At 33.9% G+C, this 19,792-nt stretch overlaps 1 protein-coding gene across 1 annotated transcript in view; it reads right to left on the bottom strand.

The window, feature by feature from the left end:
- Window positions 1-5,370: 5,370 nt before the first annotated feature.
- The window catches only part of LOC145663551 (endoribonuclease Arlr-like), a 69,386-nt gene continuing 54,964 nt past the window's right edge, over window positions 5,371-19,792 (bottom strand). Inside the window, exons 4-5 of the mRNA XM_081729661.1 lie at window positions 18,809-19,044; window positions 5,371-7,807 (exon numbers count right to left, since the gene is read on the bottom strand). Coding sequence (XP_081585787.1) covers window positions 7,574-7,807; window positions 18,809-19,044 — 470 coding nt within the window. The 3' untranslated portion in view covers window positions 5,371-7,573. The remainder of the gene's footprint in view (window positions 7,808-18,808; window positions 19,045-19,792) is intronic.

The raw sequence follows: 19,792 nt of genomic DNA, 5'->3' as shown, positions 1-19,792 counted from the left end.
TTAACACTTCCACCAAGGAATTTCGAAAATGGAGGAAAGATAAAGTGGAGTGAATCAATGTTAGCATTTTACTTTTGGACACTCATCAGAAAACCATCAGCAACATAATATAAGCTGCAGAAAGCGATTGCACCTTTAATGAACTTCCTCCGAGGAAGAACACGAAGGTAAGCACATAATACACTTTTAAGGGTATTTGTGAAAAGTCGAAACATTAAGAAATTAGAGCTAAACTTTATTTTAATGACCATTTTGGTGTTCAGCACCCTCGGAAGCAAGTAAGTGTCAGCTGATTTTATCTAACAGTAAGACACAGAGAAAAAGTGAGTTGTTGCTTTGTGTTACCTCTTGAAAATTGAGAATGACAATGATGGCAGAACCTGATAGAATTTGCTTCCTATGCAGGTGACAGCAGCATAACTTTATCGGATATCAAAATAGGATAATTTTATCGGATTGACATCATTCTTATAGTCTAAGGTAAGATTATATTTTTGCCTGTCACTCGAGCAAAATTATGCTCGTTGTAAACATATGCACCATAAATGCTCAAGCTTGTGAAAACTTTATTATATTTATTATAATCTTAATACACTGAAAAGAAAATATATTTCTGTGGGCATAATTAACGTATCATTTGAGTCTGGAATACGACTTGGTAAATCTGAAGCGTTAGGGATAAATTAAACGTAAACTAATGCAATAAACTTATCAGTTTGGCAGATCATGTTTCAGAATTTTCAGGTTCGAAAATGGAAGTGACATTTATTAAATCGATTTCCAAAACAAATGAACTTGTTTTAAAAGAATTGAATAATGAAAAAAATATTCTCATGCAGAAGAGCATTTTATGCACTATATAATTTTATTTAAACATTATGCGTTATGCTGTAAATGAAATCATTTTATGGCACAATGGATTGCACGAAACATAGTGTTGAAAGAATACGTGTGTGTTTCTAAAAATATTTTCAACTAGCTGAATATACCTATTCTTCGCATGGGTCAGATAAAACATCTATGTAAACAAACTGAACAACGAAAAAAAATATCGGTAATTTTCTACTACTTTTATATATCCCGGTAAACACCCCCTAAGACCCACTGGTTCGAATTTTGAAAAAAAAAACGCCTCACCCGATGGGAGCGGTATTTGGAAGTCAACAATTATGGGAGTATCACCATTCATCTCAGTTATGGACTGCGAAAAATATGTATTTGATAATAATATCGGTCATTTTGGATTATTTTTACATATCTAGATGACCCTTTATTATGGCCCCGTTCCTCAGCTGATGGGGCTGTTTCAAAGTAAACACGATCTTCAGTTTCACCATTGAGCTCAGCGACCTCGAAAACTATGGATTTGACACTAATATCGGTCATTTTGGATTATTTTTACATGTCTCGGTAACCGCCAGCCGCAGATGAAGCCCGGTCCGCATACAATAGTAGCTGAATTTGCAAGTTATCACTAATGGAAGTGTTAACCACTGATATCAGTGACCGCCAAAACTGTGGATTTGATAATAATATCGGTCATTCTTTGGATTATTTTTACATGTCTTGGTATCCGCCTCCGGTGATCCCAGGCGCGTAACCGAATAGGGTGAATGCGATCGGAGTTTCACCATTGATCTCAGTGACCTAGAAAACTATGGATTTGACACTAATATCGGTCATTTTGGATTATTTTTACATGTCTCGGTATTCCCCCGGTGACTTCCGGCCTGCAGCCGAATGGGGTGAATGCGATCGGAGTTTCATCATTGATCTCAGCGAGCGCGAAAACTATAAATTGGACACTAATATCGGTCATTCTCTACTACTTTTACAAGTGCTGGTAAACGTCCCCTGAGACCCCCCTGGTTCGAATTAAAAAAACTCTTCGTCTGGGGCCTGGACGAAGGTACCCGTGGCCAAAACTTTGAGACGGACTGATTTTCCGCCTTAGTTAATTATATATTATTGTTCTCTGTACGGAAGAATGCATAAATATTTCAGTAACTTTTACACCGAAATTTCCGAAGCTTGTAAATTCCATTGCAAATATTGCGATTTGCGTTATTCAGAATGTGCGAAAGCACCCGGCGCGAGGCTAGTTTGCGTTAGTCAGAACTTGCGAAAGCGCACCCGGCGCGAGGCTAGTTTATCAAGGAAGACGTAACAATATGAGTTTTTGTACAATATATTACGCACAAAATTACGCTGAAGCAGTGTTAAATAGATTTAATGTGAAGAAACAATAATACGAAAACATTTACAAGCCATACAGAGTTTATTGTGTGTTGAAGGAACGGAGTTACTTATATAATTACAACAATATCGTAAAATATAGAAAGCCGTGTAACATCGACATGTAGACACACGTGTTTATAAATTGCTGAAGTGATGTATCAGTGGGAGTTTGAGTTCTTGGTGGCTTGTTTTACATTTTCCGTCTCTTCTGCTTCATATGCTGGTAAAGTTTAGATAATAAGTCTATTGATATCCAAGGTGTTTTGGAAGAAACTCGTTTTATCTGCATGACCAGTGGGACGAACTGCATGGAAACACATTTCTAATTATATTTGAAATACTGTGGTCTTCATAGAAGTATAAAGAAGGAAATTCATCATCGAATATTCAGAAAGTGATAGTTTATAGTGCATATCATCATCTGGAAATTCTTGAACCAAAAGCCAGCTCTCAGGGGGCTTGTGATTTAAAAAAAAAATGGTAAGGTCCGGGTACTGCTGATTTTTTTTTTTTTTTCATATTAATCCAACGACTTCTTATTGGTGTATTGAGGTAATCTATTGCATGAATCACTGTAATTCAACAAGGGATCTATTTACATGTGAGCAGTCTCGTGGCAAAATATTACAATGAGTGCTTAATTATAAACGTGTTTTCCCGCAGTGAGCTCCCACAACTTCGATAATCTTCATTCCTATTAGCTTAAACGTCCGTCCTCAACCATTAAAAATTCAACAACCAAAAGTATTTGGAAGGAATATATGTATGTTTCTTGGTTGTGTATTGTAAGAATTTCTATATGTCTATTGGTACTTCTTGCTATTATTGGTATTTAATACAGTATATAATTTGCTTCGAAATATTTACGCTTTTATGTTAATAATGTTCTTTTGATTTTGTGTTTATCATCACTACTATTCCGTAAACAAAAGTGTGGTATGTTATTGGAGATGATACCGAAGAGCAGTTCCTCTCAGATAATTTGTCAGGTTCATTCTACGTATTTCAGTGCATTTTAATCAGAATTGGCTTCTGATAAAAGAACGTGTATCTCCTCGATACTCTCTAGTCAAAATTAGGAAAGTAAGCGTTTACCATCAGTTTCGGCGAATCTACCTACTTCAATCTGGAAAGTCATTACGAAATATTTCATTCACACCTGATAGTTTGTTAAAGTGCACCATCAGAGTACAGTGGAGTCCGTCAAGGCTATGGGCATAAATAGATGCTAATACAGTGGAGTTCCGTCTACACAGGTTACATTTTAGATGTATGAAAGGTGAGTGACGGTTGCTGAGTAAATTGAACGTATCACCAGTGAATATATTTGGGTGACGGTTGCTGAATAAATCGCACGTCCCGCTGTCAGAGTAATACTGACTTGTTTTGTATTTTAAAAGTGTAATCCCGTTTGTAGTGGTTCGGAACTAATTTTTGATAGTATTACTATTTATTGTAAGTCACAACGGCTGCGCTGATACATTAATGGTAAAGCAAAGAAGTAAATGTTATCACTCTTACTGCTAATTGTGTAATTAGAACAAATTTGTAGGTGTATTGTTTCACGCTCTTATCAGAGAAAACAAAGGTGTGTAAGGAAAATCATTAATTAATATGTCCAAATTTATAATTGAATGATGTAAAGCAGTATACTTGGCCGGTGCTATTATGTACGTCGTCCTTGTCTTGTGTCCCTGAGAGTGGGTTAGTGCGTCGTCTTTCTGAAGTTGGCTAGAGCTGCATATTATTCCCCAGGTGTCAAATTTAGTCATTCATCACCTTGGATATAACAGACTTATCAGGTACAATTACGTGGAAGAAGATTAAAGGAAACTCGAAGTCTGGAAACTGAGTTGATGCTCACGGACTGTTTTTTTCTTTAACGGTTAAAAATTGACTTTTCTCTTCATTTTATTTTCCTGTTTCTCCAAAGACATAACTTTGTATTATCGAAGATTTGTGAACAATAAACATATTCCAATTGATATATATATATATATATATATATATATATATGTTTCCAAAAATACCGATAGAATAGATAGACTGCCAACGGACTATCAAGGAATTATGTAGTAAGGTAAGATTGATTACATTTCTTATGATATTGTTTATTATAAGTTAGTAATTTCATTTGGTTGCACCAGAATGCAAGAGCCTTAAAAGGTTATTCAAGTCAAACATAACTTGTAGAACTTAAGAGAGTAAGTTACAACTTGGTAACTCTCGGTCCACTCATCTGGTCCCCAGGCCACACAGAGTCAGACAAACACACAAACGAACTGTTTAGTTTGTTTATATTCTATCCTGTGTGGAAAATATTTTTCAGAATTAATGTGAACAAGTATTGGACGTCGAAAACGATCATGGGTTCATGCATATCGAGAAAAGTTTATCAGTGATGATATAAGGCTTTAATTCTGCAGATATTGATATTGACCTGGACGCCACGACTACAAGTTGAAACAAAACTCTACTCCAAACATCTAGTTGTTCGTGAAATTCAAGATAAGTTGTGAGAAAAGTTTTCAATACCAGTATGGGACATGTATGTATATTGTTTAAGTTTGCGTAAGAAAAATATATATTCATATTACCATTTACATACGTATGTAGTTCTTTTTATTTCTGACGACAACACATTTAAAATTTTAGTCAAAGTACGAGGATAAAGGTCATTTTCAATTAAATTTTAAGGTACACCAAAATTTGAATACAAATACATATCTAATACATTGTAAGAGTACACGTATGTAAAACATATTTACAATGATTCATTACTCCCAAAACAATTTCAGAACTGTAACGTTAGGGACCACCTCTCCGAAAATGTAAGATAGTCCTCTCTGGAGCAACTAATGCTCTTATGAAACATCACTTCTAGAGTAAAATCTTTGAGTTCTGATGAAGACGAAAACATTCTCCTTCAAAAACAACAGTGTGGAGTTCGAAATTTATTTATGAAATTTTCTCATTTTTGGTGCTTTTCTAAATTTAAAAAAAAAACTTCCCATTCTGAGCGAAGAATTACAAAATTTAATACTTCCCACTTCCTGCGTCGATCCCTATTCCCTACAACTATCTTGGGGACAAGAAACAATACTATTTTTCAAAAATAAACATTGGTGCATTATAGATATGTTTATTCTTATTTATTTATTTCTTACATTGACTTAGCATATTTATGCTTTCCCAATATAAATATTCACAATACTTCATAAAACTGTATATTTTTTATGACTTTTATATAATCTGTGTACTCAATATTATGCTAGCTGTGAATTTAGATGCATAATTTTAATAACAAAAACACAAACGATTTAAAATGTACTTTTGAAAAGCATACAGAACCTCTCATACTGGATGTTGGTTAAATTACATATATTAACTCACCCTTATAGCTCTTATTTTGTCTTAGTTCTTTACTGTATTTTATTCAAATTTATTATTTTACAACTAAAACTGCAACTAAAGCAGAATCTACTCAAGGCGTGTAAGCAAATATTTATCACATGATTCCTTCTGAACTTTAACATTTGAATTAAGTATATTGTAAGAATTCTGATCATGCAATATAAGTGAATTTATTACATTTTACATATGATTACAAAACAACGGAAGATGGAAATATTGTTTCTTATGAAAATTACTTAGAACAACTCGACTCTTTAACATGTACACAATCGAATTTCGGCAGACGAAAACCATGATTTTCAAAAAACATTGCCGATTGAGAAGTGCTACTAGATCCCAAGATCCAATATTAATATTAAAACACAAAAAGAAAATTAATGGCCGTACTTCTCAGAAGTATAAGTGTACTTTATTCTTGTTGAAAAAAATATTTGAATTATGACTACTGGTTCTTTCCAATTCCTTTAAGGAGAATTCCTTTAATAATTAATTTCAACATTCTGATAGATTAGTCATGTAAGGCATTACCAATAAGAATATTAACAGTTCTAGATGGCAAGCAAGTTACAATAAAATAAAGGCAAAGTTTCACTTATTTTTATGGCAACAATTTCCAATAACTTGATCGAACCATTCCTTAAAGGCTAACAAAGTGAAAAGTGAGAAACTTGGGGCTAAGAAAATATATTTTTAAAAAAGTTTGTAACTTTTCAACTTTTCAAAGTTTGTATCAACTTTGTAAGTGCTCGTGATGTTATATCTACCAAAACTGAATGTTGCTTTTACAACATACAGAAGTAATTATGTTACCACTTTAATATTTCAGTATTTGACTACTTAACAATTGTATAGATTTTTCTTTTTTTAATGCTCTTAACAGAAGGAAAAACAATGTTTGAAGATTTTTTTCTTTTCTTTAAACTGAGTCCTCCTTTCTTTGTATCATTTTGTACAGTGATGTCCTGAATTTACTACTTTTATGTGTCTTAATACAAGTAAAACTAGCATAATGTATAGATAAACATGTTGACAAGAACACTTCCAGAACAGGCATGTCAAACTCAGTACCTCAATTGAGCTAATTAATCATCAACTTAGAATAGTGCGGGACAAAGAACATCATACTTAATGATGTATTTAAAAAGTGAGTAAATACACAAAATCTTACAAATACTGTAGTTCTTTTAAAAATTGAAGTAACATAAGGAAATCCAGATATTAGATAGATGTCTCTTGTTTCTTTCTCGACACCTGACCTCTTTTTCCTAGAACCAGTTTTTGGATGTCTAGTGGCATGTTCCACACATTACTCATTTTCAGAACAGAGGTAAGATGAAAGTCTGTTAATCTGGATATCCCTGGAGACTTGTTCCTTTTCGTAAGTGAGAAATGTTATTCACACTGTGATACGTATTTACTGAGCACGGGAATCACATAAGATATAAATTTTACGGTTTTCTTGGGTATCACGCAGGAAAATATTTGCAAAGTACGGGAATACTCACATCACTGAATTTTTGCTGTAAAGTTGAGCTGCACTGAATTTCTGATAATTCTATCTGTAAATGAGATGGCATTTTCTCAACGTTGGTACAATTTCGTAAATATGTCCAATTATATTGTTGTTATTTTCTCAGGGTGAAACGAGGGCATGCCTGTTCCAGAAGCCTCAAAATATCTTAATATCTATTTTTTGTAACGTTAGAGAAAATTTACAGTAATATTTTTCACATACACCATATTTATTTCGTATTATTCATTATCTTTATCATAAATGAAGTGTATTCAAACCGTTGAAATTAAAAAGATATCAGTTTGATTTTTTTTTGGGGGGGGGCTACCATCCTCACTCATTCTCTTATAGATCATGCAATAAACTATATATTTTAAACTCCAAAAATATGCGTTTTAAAAACTACAACTAAATTTCAGGATAAGCGCTGCCTATGTAGTTTCTACCCTTGTATCTTATAGTATGCGTCCTGACATTAAAATGCTTTCCATTCAAACTGATTGGGCAGTTTGAATCTGGTCTTGCAAGAAAGCACACTGTATATAAAGCCATTTCTAATTCAGGACTCGTTCCAATAAACATGGTTCCCACGTTTACAATATGCTTCCATTTAAATCGGTGCTTCAAAATGGCTCCTTTATGCTTTGGAGAAAAAGAAAAAATAAAACAATATAAATATTAGAAAAGGAAGTTATGAAATATTAATTTCTAAATACAAATTTGGCATTAAAAATATGATTGGAAGAACAAAGATGGATTAAAAATTGGAAACAGTGAGAACAGGGTTTATACAAAAGAAGCTACGAGAATGTACCATGGACTGTGATATATGAAAATCTTTCCTACATTTAATAAGCATAAGATGCTCCTTACGTCACTGTGTAACAAACATACTTGTATTTAATCTTGCATATGAACCTATAATCTGCATTAAACATACATCTTAACTCGAATATACAACAATAACACTAGTCAAAAATAAAAAAAAACATGTTAAACTTCCTTACTTTATACCCTTTTTCTAAAATTATACAGAATTTTAATTTACTAGTAGTACAACGATATTGTATATCTATGCGATAAATTACTTCCATTTTCGTATCTTGATTTTGGACAAAGGTGCATAAAAGTACACAATCTGTTGAGTAGAAGAAGAAGAAGAGAGATAATATGTTGTTGCTTCTACAATATAAAGAAATAAGATTTAATCGTAGTAGCTGAAAATCTATGTTGGTTTTAAATGTATAAACTGTACTCCTAGTTACCGTAACAGTAAATAGTTGTTTAAAGGTTGCTATGACGACCAAAAAAGATTATTATTATTAATGGAGTTGCGAAAAGAATAATAAAAATGTATTAGCGATGTAAGTGACGTGTCTGATTTAGAGTAATTTAATCGTGTTGACATATTTTAAAATCTACACGAAATGTGGGCTAAATGTAACGTGTAAGAATAATAAGTTAATAATCGTTACATTTTAGATGGTTCCTATACGTTACAGTAAACTATATGCAGTTGCTTACAAGTAATTTATGTTCATGTTTCTCTTCCTCGTTCTATGGCCATTTCATTTTGTGTGCTTTCTTTCTACTTTTATGTCAAGAAGGAAGTTCGACTTGAAGAAAATAGCATTGGTGTGAAAGATCATTTATGTAAAATTTGTGCGGTTCTCTAGAATTTTTCGAGTTTCTGGTATTTTTTTTCACATCAAATTTAAATATAAATCTTATCTTCAAGAACTAATATTGACGTAAAAACTGACAACAACATAAACAATCAACAACTAAGGTAAACACACCGGATTTCGACAGGTTAAGGACCTTTTTCAAAATCAATTGCCTATTGTGGCCATAATATTGGTCGGTGTTGGCCCATTTTTTCCCTTGAAATGTACAGTCTCTACTAATACTAAAAGTCATTTCAAGGCTCAAATGCTAATGTTAAATTTTTTTATGAAACTGGAACTCACCAATGGAACCCGAATTCGACACACTTCACCTGGTTTCGACAGTTGCGGTACCTGAATTCGACACCTTCAATTATATCCATGTAAAACATTAAGTCGGCATTATTATTAGTAGTAATCTCTTATCAGCTTCAAATATTGTTTTATTATTATGCAGAAATTATCAGACGGGCAAAAGAACACAACTTAAATTTTCTGAACTGAGTAGTTACTTCGATGATCCTCAATTCGACATGCAGGAACCTGATTTCGACATTCCATATCGAACTGAGGTTACAACTATCGGAGAATTATGCAACAAATAGCTTTATGAAAGACTTTGAACATACTTGTACGTTTTGATATTCAGTTAAAATTATATTTACACTACTGAGCATGAATTCGACAACCTTGTCGAAATCCGGTTCACGTTACAAATAAAGGCTCGTGTTTTCGACAACCCCCCGTTCATGTTACATCACAACCTTTGTTCTCACAGAAAAAAAAAAACAAAACGCACTGATTGAAACTCCTTTACAACATTAAAGTACCACTATTTGCTTGAAGCAAACCTAACTTTAATAAAAGTCTTAGAAAAATAGCCTCCCGTCTTATGATTTTCTTAAGATTATGTGTTTTTTTTCTCGAAGAGTGTATCACACACACAACAATGTACTTCTTTTCTCCATGCGTATGACTCATCTACTGTAACCGCACTTTTGACACGAGAAAAGACACTCCCATAATGTTGCCACTTCTATTCACGATCGCAGGGATGACATCTTACGCTTATTTTACAACATTTAAGCACAGGTATGTCGAATTCGGGTGCCTGTCGAATTCAGGCGCGTTTACCTTATAACTTAAAAAACAAGGAAAACTTATCAAGCAAGAAGAACTTCTGAATTGTGATATAACAAGCTTTAAAATATTATACAAAAACATGAACTATGAACGTCTATCCAACCTTTTAACATTATTTACTTACAGCAATACCAATTACATATAATTAATGTTTACAATATGAATCATTATAAACAGCGATAAATGTAGATTTTTTTTTTAAAAAAAATACTATAAATATTATTAACAAATGGAGGTCAGATTTTCTGTTTTTAGTTTAACGCCCAATGTTTAGGCTCCGAGGTTAAGGGAGATAGTGATTATGATAATGAACAAAATGGTGGAATATAGAAAGTGGAAACAAACAGGAGAATCTCTAAAAAAAACAATGCACGCGGCGTTTTTCCACCACAAAAAACCCTCTTTACGCGAGTTGGAATCGAACCAGAGACCCCACGTACAAATAGTGTCAAAGTTATAAAAATTCATTTTATGTAATGGAACTTATGCTTCATTATGTAAATATTAAGGAACACATGTAAACCATGAAATTATAAGATAATTAGTGAACATTAATTTATTAAGAATCATATCTTCCACTAAAAAAGCAACAACTACAAAAATATATGTTAAACTTTGGAAACTTCAATAGATATAATATTAGGGTCATTAGAAAACACTATTATAGTGCTAATTAGAATTACGACTTTTCTGTTGACATTGGTGAGTAATTTATTTATTTATTTATTGTTAACACAACAGGTTTTAGTCCAATTACAGTGTCGAGAATTATATAATTACATATTTATAACAGCATTTCTAAATTTCTTAGGCGACATATTACATATATCCACTTCATTGTTATTTACACACATTCTATTATACAAAGCTGTTGGTCTCCAGATTGGTGATTTCATCAATATATTAGTTTTAGATTTTTACAGTAATAGAGACCAGTTTTTTAAGTTTATAACAAAGGAACATGAACATTCAATGAAGAAACTAAGTAATGTCCAAAATATTTTGAGTTACTTAATCAGATATGTAACATTATGATGTAAACTTAAGGTAAAATACAATGAAGTTACCATTTGAAGAAATACTTTTCTAAATTATCGGCTTAAAATGCAGCTTGTAAATTCGAGAACTGCTAAAAAATTAGGCCTAACATTTCTTGCATTTATGCATTTCTTGAATATTGTATTCGTTACATTACAGTCATTTGGCCATGGTATCTGTGGGATTTCTCTCGGTTTTTGTCATTTCCTCTGACATTCTCATTCCACTAATTCTACCATGATCATTCACTTTCATTAATCATCTGTCTCTTTTAACTAAATAGAGTTGTTGCTATTTTTAGCACGTACATTGGAAAAGAAGAAGTATTCGTTAAGCTCAAGGTTACTTGTGTATTGCGTGCATACTATAATGTACCCAAGAAAATTATGAAAAATTGTCATTATAATTGTACAATTTTTATTACTCATTGTTAATCTAAATTTGCTTTTGTAACGATAACTTGTAGAAATATGTGTATATTCTTAAGGATAATGGTCCTATCTAATGGTCTCTTCTTTTCTTTTTTTCTTTCTTTTTTTTGTGTGTGGTCAAACATGTAGAAACTTGTTCTTTCTGTATAGTTATATATATAGTATGAAAGGAAGACATAGTGGATGTATGCAAGTTCGTTTATAAAGAAGATTAATTATAAAAACAATAAGTTGAATGCAGAAAATCCACGAAAAATACAGTAGTTCAAAGAAATTCGATTTCTTGTGTTGTCATTTGAACAGTTGGTATATGAATTATTTTTTTTTAAATATTTCCATAATTCTAATATAATGAACTCAGAGCTATTATATAACCTGAGTTCGTTATACTTTGATAAATGGGATCTCAGAGGCAAGACAGAAGGAAAATATAATAAATGTTTTCACTAGCTGCTACCAAGCAAGAAAGTTGAAGACAGAACACAATTTATAACCTTGCAGGAAGGTTGTTTAAAATCAATTTTTAGTTGATAAACTTCAGATAAGTAATGTCTGCAGTTTTAGATAGAAAAGTCATAAATCAGGAATATCTTGGGCAAAGAATAACATGCGGTTAACCCAAGATAACAGAATTTTCAAAATAGAAAGTTTAGTTAAAAATAAGAAAATAACAATGATTTTTAAAGTGTAAACACTAAGGTAGAAAATATTCAGTTAAAGCAATTGAATTTAGTTACAGGATGATCTCTGATTATAGATAGTGACGAAGATCAAGACGGTTCTCCGTCCTGTCTTTAAAATTTGTAAATTTTGCGCTTTTTTTTTTTTAAGCTTCAAGTAAATATTACAGCTACTGTATTTGGTTCAGTTGCAAACGTGTTTATGCATTTTCTAATACTGATTTGCAAATCAACTTACTTTGTAATTTAAACTAACTCAACCTAAATACAAATAAAATTCTAATAGGCCTATTCAGTTCCAAACGATGTGTCTACTCGGTAAGGAAAGCATAGACCGTTGTGGGTTTCACTGGTTTTTCTGTAAATATGTTTCCATATTTTCTTTACCTTTAATGCATTTGTCCTTTAAAATCTCTTCTTTCTGATATTCAACAAACATTGCAATTATCTCTTTTATTATAATATTTTTGTCAATACGAATCTTAATCACTGTAAGTTCCATATGAAGCTCGTCTTGGAATAAATGCTACCTGAAGTACTGCTTGGTCCATCAATTTCATAAAGTTTCATTAACTGTTGTTTCAAAATTGCTATACTATCGACATTCTTTAATTGTAACAATCAAATATTGCAATTGATATATTTTAATACATAATAAAAAAATGCCCATCAATTTGTTGATGACTTAGGGATCATGCAATTAGCTATTCACCAATTCATTTACTGATTTATTATCGTTATTGATTTGTATGTAAATTGCAAAGTATATTTCTTTTTATGAAATAAGTGACTTTTTAAAACTTCTGAACTTACAAACTATGCTATGCATAAGTGTCGAGTCTTATAGATTTTTTTTTGGCGGGGGGTGGGGGGTCGTCCGTCCGTCTACCGACAGGCATCAAAGCAAAAACGGTAAGAGATATCGAGATATAGTTTTCTGCAATCGGTTCAGCATCCCAAGAAAATGTTTCTTCTTCTCTATTAACCCTCTATTCAAACCGGAAGTGGTTCAAATTATCCGTTTCCTGTTTCAACTTCATCGTCATAGAATGAAAACAGTAACAAAGAGTTATTTTAATTTTATTTCATTTTATTTTTGTAAACGATTCAGCGTCTCATGGTAACGTACCATGACTATTTCGAATATCCTACCAAAACCAGAAGTGGTTCAAATTTATTACTACTTCCGGTATCAATACTGATCTTCGTAGAGCAAAAACAGTAAGAGATATCGAAATGCTGCTTTCTGCAGTTGATTCAGCGTCCTAAGAATAGGTTTCACCTCTTCCGTTAACTCTCTATTCAAACAGAAATAGTTCAAATTAACCATTTCTGGTTTCAACATTTATCGCCATAGAACAAAATGGTAATAGCGGAAGCGGTTTTCTGCAATGGATTCATGATCTCAAGAGTATACACCATGACAACCCACAACGCTCTACCAAAACCAGAACGGGTTGACATTTACTACTATTTCCGGTTTCAATAATAATTTCCATAAAGCAAAAATGGTAACAAATATCGAGGTGTAGTTTTATGCAGTCGATTCAACTGCCCAAGAGTAGGTTTAATCTCCTCCCTTAACCATCAATTCAATCCTGAATTGGTTCAAATTAACCATTTCTGGTTTCAACCTTTATCGCATTAGAACAACAATAGTAAGGCATAGCGAATAATGGATTTCTGACATGGACTCGGCGTCCAATTCCAACTAGTTATATATGTGCTATTTCAAGTTTGAGCATTTGAATGCCCATAGTTTTGAAGTCTACTGTAGTTTTACACTGTGAAACGAAACTCACTTGTTTCGTTTTCATTAGAATACAGACAAATGGGTGTGAAACGGGGTTGCTCTGAACATAATTTTTCTAAATTGGAGCAGGGTGCATGGATAAAAATTAAGGAAACTTCTGGCAGAAATGTAAAGGAATCCTCACCACCTCGCAAAAGACGATGGACTCGCTACATTCTTTCAAGCGACCGGGCGTTATAACTTGGAAGGAAGCTAGTTTTTGAACCAAGGGCCGGCTCTATCATACACAGTATGTAGCACGTGCATTTGCACAGAGCGGCAAGTTTCGAGGGCATAACTATAACTATATTATAACTAAACCTATCATAACTATATTATTTAAAGTAAATATTTCTTGTTCGAAACGAACTTCATGAAGATGGTAGTTAAATTTATTAACGTGGCCTATTTGAATACTACATTCATAAATCATGTTTAGGACTCATTAGTTTAAGGTCACATGGACAGTGCTAAAGCAAATGATCAAACAAATCCCAGTATGAAATGCTTGATTGTTATCAAATACAAGAACTCAATTCTCGAACAATAGCGAACACCTGTTACTTTTGGTTATTTATCACAGTTTTGATATGAAACCTAGTCTTGTCTTTGGCACAAATAAGTTCCTTATCATTGAAGATGGAAACAGTTTTCTTTTTCTTAAATAAAATAACAGGTGTAGAAGGAAAATTAAGAAATAAAAGAGCTAGTTGCACTTAAATTGCAAACTGATATATTGAGATTGAAGCTCGATATTGAATTGTATAAAAAGGATTACCATCTTTTTTCCGCATGTGTGTTTGCTTTATCTTTAGCTAACATAATAGATTATATTTTAAAGAAAAAATAGACACAACGAGATTGTATTTGTAGTATTTAGGTCTTTCTGAGTGTGAGTTCCTTTTCCCTGTCCTTCATTGTTCATGATGGGTTGCCTATTTAAAATCGTGGCTTAAAATATTTGTTATTTCTGGGTAAAGGGAAGGGGCGGCAAATAATGCTATTGCACGGGGCGACAAATTGCCTAGGGGCTCCCTGGCCGGACCGAATCATCAACATGGACGAAACTTGGATGCGATTACACTAGCAAGACTTGAAATGCCAGTCCACTGAATGACATTACGCAACGTACTCCTGTCCAAAGTAACTCCACCAAGAACACGAAAATCTGACAGTGATGCTAATAGCAGCGTATGTTGTAGTGGACGTCAAACTCCATTATGCGCTAACCCAAGTCAGATAGGAATATCGTGTACTACCGCCGCACTTGTTCTTAGAACATCATTTTACCCTGTTTTGCAGACGAAAGGACGGTAATTTCAAGTATGTCCATAGTTGTGAATGACAGTGTCGGTTTGTCCCAATGCTGCTCTTGTAGGCGATTTACTCCAACTATGGGTATGGGAAATTCTTGAACATCTACCATGCTGCCCAGAAATGAGCACCTATATCTTTGATCTTCCAACTGAAAGAATCACTCAGAGGACAGCGTTTTTCCATCAGAGACGCATTCAGTATACAATTGACAGCTCTGTCGTGAACATAAATAAAAACAGGACTGCTACTGTCAATGCTTTATACAGTCTTTTTTATTTCGGTGGGGCGGGATCTAAATCTCCAGAAGGAAAACCAAAATCCATAATCTGGATACTACACTTATATCTTCAAAAATTTGGCGGGTGATTCTTGAACTTTGGGAGAGGTTTTTCCTCCTGACATGTCTGGATTAAACGCTGGCTACTGGTGACTAACGTCTTCCAGCAGTGTGGCAGCGGATCATAAATGTGGCTGGGAACTATATTGAAAAAGGCATGTAAACGTTCATCCACGAAGGAGTTTATCAAAAGAAAGGATAACAGATCCACAAAATATAATAATTTTTCAATGTGTAATGTACGAGGCCTGTCTAAAGAGTATCCTATCTTGAATTTTTCCTCGCACAACAATTACGATAGGACGATGCCACTGTGCGCAGTGGATGGAGATAGTTTAATGAACATGCTTGAATTTTTTCTCCACGTTCGAGTGTGCCAGTAATGCCTGCTGTGCGCCAAGTGAGGTTCTGCTATACGTGTTCGTAAGGTTTATTTCTCTTATAATAGCTGAACGAATTGTGCAAAGAAACTGCATCAAATTTTGTCAAAAGCTTGTGATTCTCAACGCAAACAATTTGTAAGGGCCAGCAGGTGTTTAGAGATGATGATATGCGGGTAACACACATTAAGAAATGGTTCGACCGATTCAAAAATGGCGCACATCAGTGGAGACTGATCAGCGTTCTGGAAGGCCACAAACCACTCGGTATTCATCTGTTCTTGTGAGGATGGAAAATCTGATAAAGGAAGATAGTCGTTTGACCATACGAGAGATTGCCCAAGAGGTTGGAATCAGTAAAGATTCACAAATCAGATTTTGCATGCTTATCTGAACATCAAAATCAAGGTGATACTAACTGTGTTATTTGATATCCGTTTAATTGTGTATCACGATTTTGCAGCGGAAGGACAAACAGCGACAAGAGAGTACTACCAACAAGTATTCCGCCCCAAAATTTGATGCAGCATCTTTCATTGTTCAATTTGTTCAGTAATCGTAAGAGATTCCAAAAATCCGACGAACACATATAACAGAAACTCACTTGTCTCTCAGCAGTAAGCGACTGGCATACTCGAACGCAGAGAATAAAATTCAAGCATTCCCATTAAGTTATCTCCTTCGACTGTGCACAGTAGCACCGCCCTAGCATCATTACTACTTTTATCCACATCCATTAATATTTCCATGGTGTATCAATTCATTATTTTATTATTACGAGGGTTGTTACATAATTGCTAAGCCTAAGAAATACTAGAACTAGACATGCAATACTTTTAGCCCGAATTTATCCAACCTTCCTATGATGTCATTCCAAATGAAGAAATTGATGGTGAGATCTGTTATTGAATATCTCCATAAGGAAGGTTAAAGCCGCAGATCCACGCGGACATGGTTGCTACTTTAGGTGATAGTGCCACTTCATACGCCACAATGAAGAAATGGGCAGCCGAATTTAAGAGGAAGTAGAATCACCATTGAAGATGATACTCAATCAGGAAGGCCCGTGGAAGCACTAACTCAGAACATTGACAAAGTACATGAAATCACTATGAATGATTGACGAATGACCATCAGACAGATTGCTGAGACTGGATTTGTCTACTGCAAGCGTTACTGAATGATCACCCAGAATCTGAGAATGAGCAAGGTTTATGCGAGATAGGTGCCAAAACTTTTGACACCTGATCAAAAGCTCAGGAGAGAAGAGAGAATCCTCATTTCTTCCGGGCAAATCCAGGTGCCTTTCGCACTCGATTCATAACAATAGATGAGACCTGGGTCTATCATTACAAAGCAGAGTTTAAACAAAGTTTCAAGCAGTGGAAACACTCCTCATCTCCCTCCGAAGAAGGCCAAGTCGTGCCCTCAGCTGGAAAAGTAATAACTACAATTTTATGAGATTCAGAAGGACAGTGATGGTGGGTTATCTTCCAAAAGATCGAATAGCGACTGGGGGAATATTATACAGGTCTTCCACGACAACTGAGTGATAGTATTCGGCAGAATCGTCGTCGGAAACTGACAGCAGATATGCTTCTCCGTCAAGATAATATCCCTAGCCACAACTCAGTCATCGCAACGGCAGCAATTCACGATCTTATTCGCCTAATTTGGCACCTTCTGGCTTTTCTCTCTTTACAAAGCTCAAACGGAAGTTGGAAAGTACTCATTTTTACACTGATGATGACGTCGTGCATGCCGTACATGAAATTTACTCACCTTCGACGAATCATTTTTTACCAGCGGCATTAACACACTTAATCATCGATGGGTGAAATGTGTTGGCTTGTTAGAAGACTATTGTGAAAAGTATGTCATCTATAAACTCTCTCCTGCTTTGTTCATAGATAGGCTTAGAACTTTTGTAACAACACTCGTATTATTAATTAGCTGAAATACCTGCTCTTTGCACCGAAAGAATAGGGTTATGTAAAATATTCTAAAGGTATATTTGAACCTATCGAAATGAAATGTTTAAAACCCAACTCAACCCAACTATGTTCTAAGATTCATTTCAAGCAAATCAGCCCCGTTCCCCCTTACGATACGCATACGCATTCCATTCAAAATGTGATTATCAAAACACAGGTCAACCCATTTCTTAACTACTTTCAGAAATTCGTTTTAAACAGTTCGATTGTTTTCTTACTTCCGCCATTTTATGAATACAAAATGGAAAATGAAAAGATTAAAAAATTCCCTTCTCCCTCTTTAAAAACGGTGTTTTCGAAAACGCTGGAATCAAGATATTATTAATAAGGAATTTTAGTTATATACCGAGCTTCATCTGCCTAACTCCAGAGACTTCTAAGATACCTTTTTTGGGGTATATTTTTGAACCCCCTCTCTTTCCCCTGTAGGATATGCATTTTGATGAAAGTAACATATCGACTGTTTTCAAAAATTCATTGTAAACGGTTAAACGATGTGAGTTTGTATGGCAGACAAACAGACAAATATTCTGATATATATATATATATATATATATACAGTATATAAGATGATAATATTTATTAACTACAATAATAAACTGGCTGCAATGTGTACACAGAGTCGATATTGACGCAAGCTTACTTCAAATATAAACTAAACTAAAATTAAAATCAGGGATCTGAAAAGGTAAGGGGACGCATGACGTCATGCCGTTCCCCCGTGCCCATCTTTCCCCATTGTGATTCTTTTAGAAAGTAGGCGGACGCCATAGCTATTTTCTGGAAGTGGGGGAACGACATACCTCCGCATTCCCCCTCACTTTTACCCCTAATTAGAATATGATAGGAAAAAGATATACTTACATTTCCCAACTCTAGTTTTCGGATATATCCAAGATAATCTGCTTGTCTCTGCAGTTCTTGATTGTTAAAGTAAACCCAATTGTGAAGTCCTGAAATTTCACCCCTTCTCGTCTCTCCAAGAAAAACGTTTTCAAAACCACTTGATCCAAGAGTACGACCACCTCCTCGTGAATAAAGGTCAAACCATAGTTGCTTTAAAAGATTCTTGAAATCAACGCGTTCACGTCTTACAAAAGCTACAATATTTTTTAAATAAAAAAACGAATTTTTAAAAATATGTTAACGTATTAGAAATATATAAGGAATATTTGTGAATAAAGTGTTATACTGATGTTCATAAGAATAAAATATGGAACAAAAACATGATAATTGAAGTATTTAATGATGAAGTTATAAAATGCATGACCTACATGTGAAGTATTTATAATCTAAAACGAAATACCTTATAAGTAACTAGTCTTTTTTGTTAATACCATAAATTGTATGAAAACTATTCTCTTTTTCAGATTCAGGGGTGCCTCTTAAGTGCCTCTATCCATTACGACTCTGGAACTTAGTAGATAAATATAAATTTTCTGACCAGAGTGATATACTTATTTATTAAAACTCAAATAATATGTTATAGTTTTGACAACTAGCGTTGTCTTCCTCAGACGCTCAGTCTTCCTCAGATTGAGTGTCTGAGGAAGGTAATACTAAGTTGACACAATTGTAACACATTATTTGAGTTTTAATTATTTGAGTTTGAAGTGTATCATTCTGGTCAGAAAGTTCTTTTATTTATAAGATATACTTACGAGACAATGATTTTCATATCTGATGGAATTATTGCCAAAAATGACATACATGTCACTTGTTGCAATTCATAACTTACAACCAATCATAACATGGTAAAAATACAGTATTAAAGAAATGTGTTTTCATGAACCATGCTGGTACATGTGCCATTGTTACCACAGTTAATAATTTAGCTGTGGAATGGAT

This window comes from Thermobia domestica, chromosome 11 (genome assembly GCF_964235325.1).
Source record: "Thermobia domestica chromosome 11, izTheDome1.hap1.1, whole genome shotgun sequence".
Lineage (NCBI taxonomy): Eukaryota > Metazoa > Arthropoda > Insecta > Zygentoma > Lepismatidae > Thermobia > Thermobia domestica.
The sequence above is the reverse complement of the archived record's forward strand: the minus strand, read 5'-3'. Positions and strand labels throughout refer to the sequence as shown.